The sequence below is a fragment of the Hippocampus guttulatus genome, chromosome 17 (assembly GCF_054856545.1).
Source record: "Hippocampus guttulatus isolate MCC_2025c chromosome 17, RoL_Hgut_1.0, whole genome shotgun sequence".
NCBI lineage: Eukaryota > Metazoa > Chordata > Actinopteri > Syngnathiformes > Syngnathidae > Hippocampus > Hippocampus guttulatus.
Genome location: NC_141277.1, coordinates 8202000 through 8216980, shown reverse-complemented (window position 1 = coordinate 8216980; position 14981 = coordinate 8202000). Strand labels below are relative to the sequence as shown.

Genomic DNA, 14981 nt, shown 5'->3' with positions numbered 1-14981 from the left:
AGATAATTGGGGGGGGGGGGGGACGGTGTCGCTATTCATCAATATTATTAAATGCTATGAAGAAAACAACAAAGTAGTCTAGATTATCCAAGCACATGCGATGCTTTTTCAGAATTCAGCAGCAAGGTGAAAGAGGGTCATATGTGAGCTCATCACATTTTTGAGCACTTTGTTGTTTGATTCCCGTTATGGGTGGGTGACACATGCTGTTGCGTCACAACAGCTGCATGGATCCTTAAATTGCATGCAGTTCAAGAAGAATTTAGTTTTAGGCGAATTCTGGGACAAAATAAAAGACCCCCCAAAAATTAAGCTTGGGGTAAAGTGACAAAAACAAACAAACAAAAAAAGGACAATATTGTAATGCCCAGGCATGTGGGTAAGGAGAGCCACAGGCGCATTTATTGAACGAGACAGGTGTTTAAATGCGCAAATATGAAATGACAACACTCGCAAGGAGCTGCTATGGGACACAACACACACCCGCTAACATGCAGACGAACTAGCCAACCCGGATCCTGGCGTCACACATTAGGCACCAAAAATTAGCTGGCATTGGCTACAGCTCACCCGCAACCTTACGGACGCTAAATTGGCATAGAAAATGTTAGCACGCCTGATTTCCAGCATGTGTTGCTCTACCTTTAAATAACAAAGCCAGTACATACTCCACAATGACAGCACATCAAATGAGTGAAAAATGAAACCTCCCAACCGGGTATGTTCCGTTCTGCTATGTACTGATCTGAAGGCCCCTTTCATGTGCCTTGAAAGACCCCCCCCCCCCCCAACACACACACACACACACACACACACATATGACTGACATTATTTTGTTATCTTTTTAGTCAATTTAACCTGAAACAGACCTGAGCAATCAACCTAATCCTAACTTGCCTCCTGCACGCCACATTCTCAACTGCGACATCAAAGTGCAAACACGTGTGGAGAAAATCAGCACATTTCCATTGTGTTACATGACTTACTTTGGGCAAGAGAGAGCGGTGGCATACCGAGGACTGGTTGCCAGTCAAGCACGGGGCACGTGCGGTGAACCGCCACTGAATTGAAGATTTTGAAGCTTTTTTTTTTTAATTGGGGTGTAGAGTTTTACAGAGAAGACCCAATTTAAGGTTGCCCACCAACGCTGTGCCACTAAATGTTGGGCAATACTGGGCTTAACATGAATGCTAAGCTAAATACCGTGCGCTTATCTATGCTATTTAGCATTATATGTTACCATTGAGGTAGTTGACTTCAGTTAGTCAAAACTATAGAGTTTGGCTGAACATTTTGGTGTCTGAAGATACAAATTTTCATTTTTTTTAATGAATTTGTTTGAATAACTGAACACAGGTGTCCCTCAAAGCTCTGTTCTAGGGTCTCTCAAGCTTTTGTTTTTATACACACAGCAGGTGAATTTTACTGGATTACTATGGGAAAGAGGGGCAGCATGGTGGACCGCGGTGTTCGGATCATATTAGCATATTTATGAGAATTCCTTTTGTGTCCGCATTGTTGTTGTTGTTGTTGTTGGGTTTTTTTTGGCCACCTCTTCCTCCCACAGTCGATGGCCTTCATCAACAGAGTATAAAGAGAGAGCATCTTTGGGAATGTTTTGGGAGTTCCTTTGGGCCACTTGAAGATGTTCTTCCAATGACATGGGACTTTTCTGCTCACTTTGTCTTCATTGAGAGGCCAAAAGCAAACATAATGATCCAAGAATAAAAAAAAAAAAAAAGAAAGCCACGTTGCTTGAAACTCCATGAAACAAATGCAAAAATCTAAATTGGCTGCGTTATCAGATTGAGCCGCAAATATTCCAACCCCCGGTGGATTTACGCATTAAAACGTCTCCCCTTTTCCTGGGAACGCGGTTATCTGGGATCTCACGGACGCAGATCCAGTTCAGTATCACGATTTCCCGACATAGCGGAGTCGTAGGGGGGGTCTGGTTGGGTCAACTGGAGGGCGCCAGATCATCGACCCGAACAAAACCCCTCCAGTGACGTCACGTTTAACCTCCAAAATAAAACTCTGGGGGAATTCCCGGTGACGATATGAAGATAACTAATAATCGCTTATATCGCATGCAGATGCACTGGCACACAAGCGTGAAAAAATTGCTGAGTGCAATAATGGGCTGCCCCATTATGTGTGATGATTGGAACCAAACCTTCGTTTTGATCAGTATTCAACTAAAAGATGAAACTCTTTTCAATTTCTGCACTTAGTTAAAAAACAAACAAACAAACAAACATCACAAGCCCCGCCCTCTGCCCTTTGTTTACATGTGACTGAAACCAGTTCGGATTTGGTGAGCTCAGACTGCTATTTTTCTAAATTCCTTAGCAGTCTCAAACGCCTCACAGGACAAGGAATGTTGTAGAAGTGAATTATTCTCCTCTTTCTTTTTGCCTTTCATGAAATTAAGATAAATGTTGGGAGGGAGACATTTGCCTTCAAAATTCGGGGCGTCTTTCGTCTCAGACTTGGACTCTGCTCTTCTTCGCATACTCCAAAAATATGCAGTTTTGATTCAGAGAAGGATACATTTGTGCTCATGTGAGCGTTTGTCACAGGGGAATTTAATAATGAATGAGAATCAATATTGTTGGTCAAAACAGAGGGCCCCAAACTAAAAAGGAGGGAAAGAAAATTTTTGTTATTGTTGTTTTTTTTTTTTTTTTTAACATGCCAGAATCAAACTTGGACCTCAGGATGTGAGGTCCGCTGTTACAGGACATCCGAGCCAGGGCAAAACGCAGCTGGCAGACGTACTTGCACGCACACACAATTGGCAACGGTAGCAAAATATTTGTTTTTGACAAAGGGATGCCACTAAATTTCCAAGAATTTAATTTCATGTGTGGGTGAAGCAAAGTGGCAATTTCCGATGACTAAAGAATAAGACAAGTAATTTGGCGGTGCTCAGTTGCGGCCAACAACATTTCTTGGAAAATTTAGCCCCTCGAGGCATTTTCATGGAGAGCAAAATCCAATTTTGTAGACATGTCTTTCACGAGTCGATGCACAAAAAAAATTGGTTTTTTAAAATCTCAAAAAGCTATGCCGGAAAGGAAGCCTGCCATTTTGGGTCGGAGCGGACATTGTCGTGCCGGGGCCGGTTCATCCATTTCCAGAGTCTTTCATGAGTATAGCATATATATATATAAATAAATAAACAAATAAATAAAAATAAAATAAAAGTCTCAAGAAGCTATGCCTGAAAAGACCACAAAAAAAAGACATTTCCGCCATTTTGCGGAAATTTAAGCCTTTCAGGGACAACAGTTACGACAGTGGACATGTTATCAGGTTACAGGGTGCAATGAAAGGGTTAAAGTTCATTCAGGGCTCGTTCAAAAGATAAACGGATCAAAATTTTTTTTGGATTGCTACCAAATTAGATTTTTGTATACTTGACACGAGACGTGTCAAGTATATGTGCTAAACTGTGAAACATTTATGTTTCAATTGCTGATATTTTTTTTGGAGGGGTGAAGTGGGGGGCGGTGGTGGATTTTTTTACACGCTGGCAAGAGTCACCATTCATTTTCTCGCTGAACAGAGGTGAAAAACCACAAACGCGCTGGAAAAAAAAAAAAAGAAAAAAAGCGAAGCAAAGCCGGCTTTTATGTTCAAGTGCGGACAGGGTATGATTTTCTGTCTTTTCACGCCGACTGATGTGTGAAAAGACAAGCGCCCCGAGGAAGGCGGCTGCGGAATTAAAGTGATTATGTCGCTGGAATCTGCACAAGCTTCGGAATAAAAGATTCTATTGAATCCCCTGCAGGTCGCTGCACTACTTCGCACTTTGTTTTGAGAGTTGCGGCACGCCCGCCGGGCAAGATGGTGGAAAGTACCATTAATAAAATAATAATAATAATAAATAAACATTAAAAAAAAGGACATGTGGGGTGCACTCAACAATGACAACACAATTATCAATACAACTCGAAATACTTATCATTATACATTTAAAGTTTGATTCCAACTTAAAAAAATATGCAGTGGCTTTAAAAAGTCTACACCCCCCTATTCAAGTGCCATTTTTTTGTGACTTGGGGGGGGGGGGGGAACGAGACCAAGATTTATTATTTTAAGATTTATCGTGTGCACGGTACAACTCCGTTGAAGTTTTTGCTATGTTTTTCAAGCGGGTAAGTACAAATAAGAAGCGGATATTATTTGGTTGCATAAGTATGCACCCCCTCTTAGCTAGGGGATGTGGTTATGTTCAGAATTAACCAATCACTAACACATGTTAAATGGAAATAAGCACACACCTGCCACCTTTCAAAGTGCCTCAAATTAACCCAAAATAAAGCTTAGATGGTCTTGTAGGCTTTTCATGGCTTTTCCCCCCACCAAAAGGTATGTTTAGCACAAACACAACACTGCTCATCACGAAAAGAACAGCACACCTACACCGGTGGCGACATCATGCTTCGGGGCTGTTTTGCAGAAGAATTCCGTTTTCTGCAAGAAAGTGCAAAAATATATCACAAAAAGAACAGCTGAACCCTAACCCTGTGTTTTGACTCATGAAATTCGCTCCCCCCCGGCCCCCCCCGCCATCCCCGCCCCGCATTGGAAAAGGAAAACGATTATTTCAAGGAGGTGTATACTTGTCAAGGAATGACGTCCTGTTCCAGGGAGGGTCGTCAGGAACCCAGCAAGTGTGCCCCCCAAATCCTTATAAATCCATTTACCCCCCACCCCTAAATTAAGCGTTAAGAGTTTACACTAACAAAATGCTTTAGTGTAAACGGTGGCTCACAAAGCAGTTGAAGAAGAATAGGCATGTTTGTTCCACGCGCATTCCAAACTTTTGGCATGTGCCATAATTCAGTCTTCATATGAAAAATAAGTTACCTCACTTTCCCTCTTGTATACACACACACATACACACACACGAACGCATGAACAAACTCACACACGCTGCGGGACGTTAGGTATGCGCTTCTTTGCTCTCCCGAAGGGGAAATAGTTTGCAAGTGTCAGGACTTGTTCCTCCAAAGCTTATGCTAAAAACTGCAGCCGAATGCGGAGCCGATGAGGGTAATTATAGCTGTGGCCGCAGGGGGAAAACTTGCCATTGATTAGGAAGTAACTAAGTAATATTACTTCCGTACTGGACTCAAGTACATTTTTCAGGCGAGATTGGTGGGCTGCAAGAACGGTGGGTTGTCTTGTGCCAGCCTAAAAAAAACCAACAGCCTCTGGTGCTCAAAACAAATCTCTCTCATCTGGAAAAGAAATCAACATGCACTCACAAGTAAGGTGTACGTTGTCAGTTGTTAGCTTTAGCTAATCTAGCGGGGAGGGGGGGGGGGTTTGCGTGTCACTTCACAATGTTAGCAAAGCAATGGAAACGTTGTTGACTGACATTGATATTCATCAGCTGGATCGATGCAGATGGAGGTGTTCCATTACTTTTGATTTGAGATCAGCACAGCTTTTGAGTGGAAAATAAAGATTAGGTGGTCAGACTTGGTGTGTCACATTTGTTATGAGGGAGAGAAAAGATGCTGGCTTGAAGTTGGGCAAGTGGTGCCTCACACTTGAACAGTGTATGTGTGGTGGAAACGTAGTATGTTGTGGTATGTACTAGAAAGTTAGTGTCGTGACTTGTGAGGGCGAGTTAAGATGCCGCACTTAATGGAGGGAAGGCCAACAGGCCAATGATGTCCAACTCGAGCCACGTGGTGAGTCAGCTCGCTTCGTAGTCTGCAAATAAATTATTTCCGATCAAACGTTTTTCTCTGTGTTGTTATTTTACAGTTTGAGATGTCACAAAAAGAAAAAAAAAGGGCGTCCAAATCACTGTTTGTGCTTAGCATGTTTCTTTTCACCCAAAAATATTTTCTCTGCTTTGTAGTCACAAACGTTTTGGTGAAACCAACCCCATGTTCTAGTGCTGATGACGAAAGAATGGAAAAATCTTGAAACAATACAGTAGTCTGTGTGAGTATTGAAAGATTGGTCATATACTCAAAAATGGCGGGCGATGAATGTATGTTGTCACGTGTCCGTTGTGGCGGTCCCGAAATACTGAGCGAACAAATGCAACCGAGGGGCTGAGTGTCTGAATCTGAAACAGCGGCGGACGATGCAGCAGGACGAGATATGCTTTCCATTTTAAACTGGAGTGTTACAGATAGCGAGACGGGCCGTACGCTCCATCAACAGGCGCTGAGTCAGCATTGAGAAATGCTGAAAGTCCTTCGTGGGAGGGGGGGGGGGGGCGTTTGGATAATGTACTGCTATTTGGTGGATAAAGTTAGTGGAGGACAGACGGAGAGGTTACATTTCATAACAAATTGAGGACCGAACGTCGCTAAAAATGTTCATTTCATCCCTGTTTTACTTTTCGTTCGAAAGTTAGTCCTGACAATAAGACAGAGCAGAGGAGACACTTGAGCCAGATTCAAACCTGGGATCCTCTTGACTGCGAGGCAGATGTACCAACCACTAGGGTACCGCGCCACCCTTTTTCCATAACAATGCCGTAAAAATCAAGTATCATGCCGACTAAGAAATGAAGCATGAAAGACCCTCGGGCCATGCAAATTGAGCGTGTGCAGATTTGAAGGCATGGAAATTAATTAGCAGAGATACGTCACTCTTTGAATCCAACTATGCGGGTAAAGTATGAATCAGATTTTATGAGTCCAGCAAGGATTAAGCAGTATTTAAGATATGTTGTGCTCGTTCTTACTGAAGTCAATTTTTCACAAAACCAGGTCGAAGCAGCTACTCGCAATTCAAAACAATTGACTGAAGACATAAAACTGGATGTTCCACCCATGTGCTCAGCTACGTTGGATCGGCGGCTATTTTGTATTTTATGCAAATTTTGTGATCGGCTCTAATGTCGAATTTTGCTGATTTGTGGAACTTTACCGGCAACATTTCAGAAATGAAATATTGCACATACAGCACATTTGACAAAGTACTTGACTTGATCCATTTTTCACATCTTTGCAAGATCTCATCCGCTGTTGACTTCTGTCCATAAATGTTTTTTTTTAAACGTCATGTTAACCCTTTCATGCACCCTGTAACCTGATAACATGATAAGCTGCCCACTGTAGTAACTGCTGTCCCTAAAAGGATTAAATATGAATATTTATAATTAAAATGTTTCAAAAATATGGATGATGAATTGCTTCATTCTTTTTGGTTGTGTGATCTTGAGGCACACAAACCTTGACTCGTTGACTCTCATTATACGCTAGACAGGTGCAGTAGCGCTTCTTCAATGCAACAGATAGGGCCAAGGTGGGGCATGAAGTCTTTTTTTTTTTTATTTAAACAAAAGTAAAGCACAATTATTGCTTTTCGAATGTAGAGCGTAGAAGTTAAACCCCATCTGGAAAAAAAAGAATACAGAAAAACAGAGATACCCCAACGACTCAACATCCCACTAGTAGTCATCCGATTCTTTCTCCTGACATGACATTAAAAATGTTTACTGGTGTTAAATCCTGGACGCATCGCCTTCCTTTGAGTTCCACCTTTAACCCAGCACTGTGGGGCAGAGTAACCTGACTCCGCAGGGACGGGAGGGTAGGGGGTGCGGGGCCGGCCGGGGGTGGTCAACCCATACCGACATCATGGGAAACAAATGACGAGCTGGAAATTCACCATCATTTACAACGTCCATCATTTTGTTTTGAAAGGAATCTTGCTCGACTTGGCAAGCGGCGTCGACACATCGAGACTTGTCTTTCTCGTGGCTGGCTGTCTTATTTGGATTTGGAAGAGGGCGAGGGGGGGGGGGGGTGACGGCAGGGAGAGGGGAGACCGGGGGGGGGGTGCACTTCAGCATCCTTGTTGGAAATGTATTAAATTCATATTTTCTGTGCTTTTTTCCCCCCATAACAACCCATGCATCTCCTGTCCTCATTAAAATTCGTCACAGCTAACTTTTGGTCACAGACGGGGTAATGAAGCCACAAAAAAAATAAAATAAAATACAATAATAAACTTCCTTGGTCCTATAACGGGGGCACGTGTACATAAACAAACAACTTTCTCAGGCAATGGGAAAAGTCACTGCGCAGGACGGAGGTGCAAGTGCGTTTCGGGAGGCAGTAAATTTCAACAGGGGGTGTTTTGATCGGCTCCCCGGAGAGGCCTTTTTGTCACATGACCCGATCCCGCTGAGTGCAAATGGAGAACTCCGGCGTTCCCAGGATGGGACGGGAGTCGGTCGAAGTGCCTTTCCGCAGCGGTTGCACACGGTCAACATTTTGACGACATACGTCAATATACCCGCACGAAATAAAACTAACCTCAAATATTGGGGACGATGAGTCCCCGAGGCAGCACAGGCTCGCACCCTGGGGCGTTGAGGCATTCGTGTTTGCTGCCAGGACATTCCAGCAGCTTTTAGTTGATTGAGTGGGCGAGTCATGGGTTTGATCAACATTAACGAGAGTTCCAGATCCATCCGTCGTGATGAAAATCTGCGTTAAAAAGAAAACGAGAATTAGATTTGACAGTATTTTTCGGACTATCGGGCGCACAAATTATGATTTTCTCAAAAATCGAGAGTGCACCTTTTAATCATGTGCCCCTTATGTAGGCTGAATTGAAGTTAAATAAAGTTTTGACTCCTTAGCTATACTGGTTCGTTTCCTTTAATTTGCATTCATGTACCTTATAACCCGGTGCGCCGTATATATAGAAATTTCCCAAAATTGAACGGTTCATTGAGACCGCGCCTTGTAATCTGGTGGGCTTTATAGTCTGAAAATTACGATATTTCTAATAACTTTCTGAAAATTACGATATTTCTAATAACTTTCTTACACCGACACATTTCTACATATATCGAAATCCTCCAGTGGTTGGAATATATCCCACTGGGTTGTCCTAGGACTATCCTCGCTAGCAGTGCTAGCCAACAGCTAGCAACACATCCTCGCTTGGGAATTTAAATAACAAAACAACAATAAGAAGCCAGTTTAACGAAGCAACGTGAAATTTGGAAGCAATGGGTCTATTACAAGCAGACCCCCCAAAAAAATAAAAAAATAAAAAAAGCCATGCCTGAAAACAAAAAGCTGATATTCAATTCTTAGTTATTTGCAAAGACAGCTAAAACAACTTGCATCACATATGTGGACATTTTCCTTTGGAAAAGTATGGATTTATTTATTTTTCAAAAAGCAGAAGTGAAGTAGAAAGTGCAACTTCCAACACAAAGTGTGCTGTTGCTTCATTCTAGGAGGAGCCGGAGGAGGAGCTGCTCGAAGCGAAAAACCGCCCCGCAGCCACTTGTCGTCAGAAGTCTCACAGCACAGTGAGTGTGTCGCAGCATCCGAAACTTTTCTGCGTGCATGTAGGATTTTGCGCTTCATTTCACCCGGGGGGGAAAAAAAGGAACTGGGATGTGACTTTTCCTTTGCGGAGGATGCACATTCAAGATTGAGGTGAAAGATGAACGTCACCGCCGATGCGCCGCCTCGGACCTTCCAGCCGCCCACCATCCCGGTCATCATGTTCATCTTCGGGGTGGTGGGGAACGTCACGGCCATCGTGGTGCTGCGCATTTCGCGCAAGGAGCAAAAGGAGACCACCTTCTACACGCTGGTGTGCGGCCTGGCCGTCACCGACCTGCTGGGCACGTTGCTCGCCAGCCCGGTCACCATCGCCACGTACATGCGCGGCGAGTGGCCCGGCGCCGAGCCGCTGTGCCAGTACTCGGGCTTCATCCTGCTCTTCTTCTTCCTGGCGCAGCTTTGCATCCTGTGCGCCATGTCCGTGGAGCGCTACCTGGCCATCAACCACGCCTACTTCTACAACGAGTACGTCAATCAGCGGCTGGCGGCGCTGGCGCTGCTCGCCATCTACGTCAGCAACGCCGGGCTGTGCGCGCTGCCGGGTATGGGCTTGGGGGAGGTCAAGCTGCAGCGGCCGGGCAGCTGGTGCTTCATCAACTGGCACGGAAGCGGCAACCGCACGTCGGTGGCCGCCTTCAACCTCATGTACGCCGGCGTCAACGCGGCCGTCGTGGTGGCCACGGTGGCGTGCAACGTCATGGTGTGCGGCGCGCTCATCCTCATGCACCGCCGGTTCGTCCGGCGCACGTCGCTCGGAGCGGCGCAAGAGCGCGGCCGGCGGGCGGCCGCCCGCGCGCAGCTCGGCCGACGGAGGAGCCTGGGGCGGCTGGCCGGGGCCGAGATCCAGATGGTCATCCTGCTCATCGCTACCTCGGCCGTGGTGCTCGTTTGCTCCATCCCCTTAGTGGTGAGTCGCTTTATCCGGTACGGCACTACTCCCCAACGCGCTGGAAATTGGCAACACGCAAAAGCGCAACCGAAAGGCTGCGCGATCATGCTACCCCACCCTACCCTTGAAAAGGGTTCAAACAAACTTCAAACATGCACTCTGCGTTGAAAGTCACTTTCCTAAGCCACTCAAAATATTTTGGTTGACTGAGGATGTATTTGCACTCCGTTTTTGTTTGTGATGACTGAAGCTTTCACATCCGGATTATTATCAAAAGCGACCACAAAACTTTTAAAATAGATTTTTTTTTTTTGGTCAGGAAATTCACCGCATTTGGCCCCTCTATCACGTCTGCATACATTTTATCATCTTACTTGAGTTCTTAAAAATGTGAGCTTTAATATTCAGAAAACGGCTTGAAAAGCTTTTTAAAAAAAAATAGACTGTCAAAAAAAGCTGTCAGTAATGTGATTATCATCGCAATTGTCAAAAATTGAAACGGAAAAACGATTTAAACTTTATTATTATTTAACCTTTATTAAAGGTTAAAAATTGGAAAATTTTCTACCTCGCAACAGACATGGAGCAAAAACATGAGCAAATAAGAGTGACTTTTATGCCAGTAAGGTAAACGTACTGCATGCGCTTTGTCGCTAAACCCAACCGACTGACGCTTCATGTGATAGGGACTTGACTTTTTGTCACTTGAGAGTTTGAGATGAGGAGCGCAGAGCCCGTTTGGAAAGTTGCCTTTGTCAAAAAAAACCCCCCAAGGAATGATCAGTGGAAGCAAGAACGGGGGAGGGGGTTGCCTTGGATGAAGGCAGTGGTGATGAATGATTGTTTGAAAAGGACCCGTTTTGCTTGGCTGGCTGCCTTGTCCTCACTACTGCTCAACTTTCTGTTTCTGCTCTGTTTTGTCTGTTTCCATGTGAAAAGTGTGACAATTTGTGCAATTATCTGATATCAACGCGTTGGTGTCGTCGTTCCTTTCTGCAAGCCGTCAATGACTGTGAAAATCATTTCTTGCATGCGCACACCTGGCCCGGGGATTTGACTGCATTTGAAATTAGAAGTCACGGAAAATGATGACACGACTTAACTGTTCAATTCAAGAGGAGATTTGGTGCCGGGGGACCCTAACTTGGAAAAACGGACCCGGGACTTGTTTCTTTTTGTCTGTTGGACTAATCAACGCACATTGTTTTCCCACTTTTGGTCTCCAGCTGAGGATCTTTGTGAACCAGCTGTGCAGCAACCAAAATGAAGAGTCGACGGGGCTCAACAAAGACCTGCTGGCCATCCGCATGGCCTCCGTCAACCCCATCCTGGATCCGTGGGTGTACATCCTGCTCCGGAAAACGGTGGTCCTCACGCTCATGGAGAAGATCAAATGTCTCTTCTGCAAGATGGGACGGGGCCGGACAGGGCGCGGCGGCCAGTTCCGCTGCGCCGGCGTCCGCCTGTCCTCGTCGTCCATCGTGTCGCGGGACTCGCCGTCTCTGGTGTCGCGGGGACGCCAAGGGACGGCGTGCACCTCGCAGACCTTCCTGTACCCGACCGAGGGCGGGACGAGCTCCTTTCGAGAAGGGGCGGACGGCGGTTCCGGCTCACCGGGCGAACGAATGTTACTGACCCCGAGGGAGTTCAGCGCAACTCGGACAGAGGCCCCCAAGTGGCCCGCGGAGGGGGAGCGGCCGGATATCTCCAAGCCGGCTTTGCAAGTGTCGCTTACGGATGGGACGGCAAATGTCCAGGAGAGAAGCATCTAAGCAAAGACTTTGCAAACTGACAGAAGGTTTCAGTTCATCTTGTCAGGTGTAAATATTTTCCATCGCTTCAAATGGCCACCAAGACTGAATTAAATACAGCGCAGGTCTTATGACCACTCGTCATTGACGCCTCTGGGTTTGTTTGGACTGGATTTACAGTGATCCCCCATTTATCGCGTTGTTCAAGACGCATCTACAATAGGTGAAAATCCACAATGTAGAATGATCATATACCAAAAAAAACCCAACAACAACTTTTAACCTTTCCATACACGGTAAACACTGTACTTTTTCAAGTACAGTGAATGCCGACACAAGCAGAGTTAAAAATAAATAAATAAATAAAATAAAATTCACATTTTGGTGCCAAGGAACTATGTTGAGATAATGGAGGCGCTTCATTTGGACATTCGTAGTACTAAGGGCATCTTCGTGCCGAAGAACTATGTCTAGATAAATTAAATACACGGTTTAAAAAAAGAAATGGGTGAGCAAAATATTTCAAGGCAAGAAACTTTGAGAACATTTTAAGTTGGTCAATTCCACAAAATATTTTAAGTTTTGCTAATGTGGTTTGCTAAAGTGAAAATTAGCTTTTCCTTTCGACAAAGATATGAGTCTACAGAAATCACTGTCCCTTTTATTGTCGAACCCCCAAAATACAAATTGTGGTTTTACGGTGTTTGCCACAATCATGTGACATCTTGGAGCTAAGGAACTATGTTGAGATATAATCAGGAGCTTCATTCAGACAAAAGTAGTGCTTTGTCACCATCATGCGGAATTAATGGCAATTATAAAGCTTTCTGTGAAGGTGACAATGACACACAGTCCCTTTCCCCTGAAAAGAGGCGGAGCTTTACTGTGTAATATTAATTTTGTCATCCAAATGTGTCTGTTAGTGTTGTACTTATTTTTTTTTAAAAGCCTACCTTCGCTTTACGTTCACATCACTGCATTCCTTAGCGCCTGTTTTTTTGCTCTCTCGCTCACATAGTTCTCCAAATGAGAGGCGACGCGCGCTTGCTCCGAGCTGTTTGTCACTCCCATCTGATGTTGACTATGTAACTGACACATGAAACAAAAAGTAAATCAAACACTGAATATTCCAACACCAAAGTTCAACAAAACCGTATAAGGCTGTGAGTTTTGTGCCGACATATCATGTGAAGTGCGTCGACGACGCTGGCAGAAATTAGCATCGCTAGTAAGTGACTTCTGAACCTTCAAACAAGGACTATTACGGCAGCTTGATACCTTACCTTGTCTGGCTCTTCTTCTTTTTCCTAACTACACTGCATCATCGTCTTGTGTAGAGCTCAGTGCTGCCTACCATGTTGTGGCACAGCGTGAGACTACACTGAAGGCCTGTAACGCAAAATTCGGACTAGAATGTACGCTGTAAAAAATAAATGCATGGAGAAAAAAAAAATCATTAGAAAATCTGCAATACCACAGGGGTTCACTGAAAACAAATGTCATGCTATCCCAATTTCCTAAAAGTCCCAATTTATTTTCTGAGAGCGTTAGCTATGTGCTACGTGATGTGTAAGCTATGAAAATGTGAATGTTGCCATTGCAAGAAGCTAATTTATTTTGCGTATGAAAACGTGCACGTTATGGTCTTCTCCGTGAGAAGGTGCAGCGATTCTGAGGTCCTATAGTACGGCTTTCGGGGCTGAGGACTCGTAATGTTCTCACGATGAAAGGCAGTTGGGCGAGATCTCAAAAGTTGTTCGTTTTTGTGATTCATGTAATCCCATTTTACCAGCGCGTGCGTTGCTTTGATTCATCCGATATGTGTTGTATTTCTTCGCTTAACGCCATTGTCGTTGTAGAAAATGGACATTTTGAAAGAAAGCACAGGAAAATTCAAACACTCTTGCCCCTGTACCGAATTATAGCAACAATAAAGTTGGAAAACGGTGCCAAGAGTCTTCTTTTTCCAAATTGTATTTTTATTTTGTTGTTGCAGCGATAGCGACTTCATAAAAGACGTCGGCAGGACATCGAAGACCTGATCAAATTTAAGACGGAGCTCAAATCCAAAGCCACATAGTGGCGCCATCTACAGAGATCTGTTAAGTCAACACATGTCAGAATGAAACAAAGATGACATTCAAACACCTCCCTGCCCACCCCAAAAACCTCTCTCGCCTCTGTCGTCTTGACTTCGGTATGATCTTGACGTGGAATGTCAGATTGCGTTTTATTGCCCTCATCTCTTTTTATAACCAGCCGCCATTCGCTCCGCAGGCACTTTCTATTGACTTACTACTCAAGATGGCCCTTGTCCTGAAGCTGTGGAGCAAAACGCCCTTGAGAAATAAAATTAATTAAAAAAATAAAACACAACTAAATGTTGAGATTGGGTTTATTTCACGGCCAGCATTGATTTTCCCTTCTAAATTCTCTTTGGCCAAGCCGTGAAATAGGCGATGTTGCCCTGAAGTGGATTAACAAAACAACAAGATTTAGTAAATTGTCAAGGCTACGCACCACTTTGATCTCATTTAAGATTAGGGATGGTCGATATTTTTACCAGACTGATACCAGTACTCGTCACTCTTTGAGTACTCACCGATGCAGGATATTGATAACTCTCATACTTAACACTTTAACACGGCCCAAAAAAAAAGTTCTTTCACAGCCGATGATTCGAGGATCTGTCAAACTACCAAAGTATAGCGCCAACTAGTACCGAGAAGGACTTAATAATCAGATTTTCTTTTTGCCTGATGTATCGATGGCTGGTATCGTCAGCATACAATAGGACCCGATCTCTTAACTGATACCAATACTTGCCCATTCCTATTTAAAACAAACAGTTTACAAATGTTTCGTTTAGGCTTCATTTGGGGAATTTAAAAGAAAGACCGCAACCGAATGATTACAATTTTCATGCCACTACAGAAACTTGAATTTTTGTCAAATCCTTTGCAAGGAGTTTCATTTCGATGTTGA

General features: G+C 44.1%; 1 protein-coding gene across 1 annotated transcript; it reads left to right on the top strand.

Moving 5' to 3' along the window:
* The first annotated feature begins 9261 nt into the window (after positions 1-9261).
* ptger4b (prostaglandin E receptor 4 (subtype EP4) b) lies at positions 9262-13945 on the top strand. Its single transcript, XM_086135420.1, has 2 exons — positions 9262-10263; positions 11472-13945. Exons 1-2 carry the CDS (start codon positions 9454-9456, stop codon positions 12015-12017), a joined length of 1356 nt encoding a protein of 451 aa, XP_085991546.1. The 5' UTR covers positions 9262-9453; the 3' UTR covers positions 12018-13945.
* The last annotated feature ends 1036 nt before the right edge of the window (positions 13946-14981 follow it).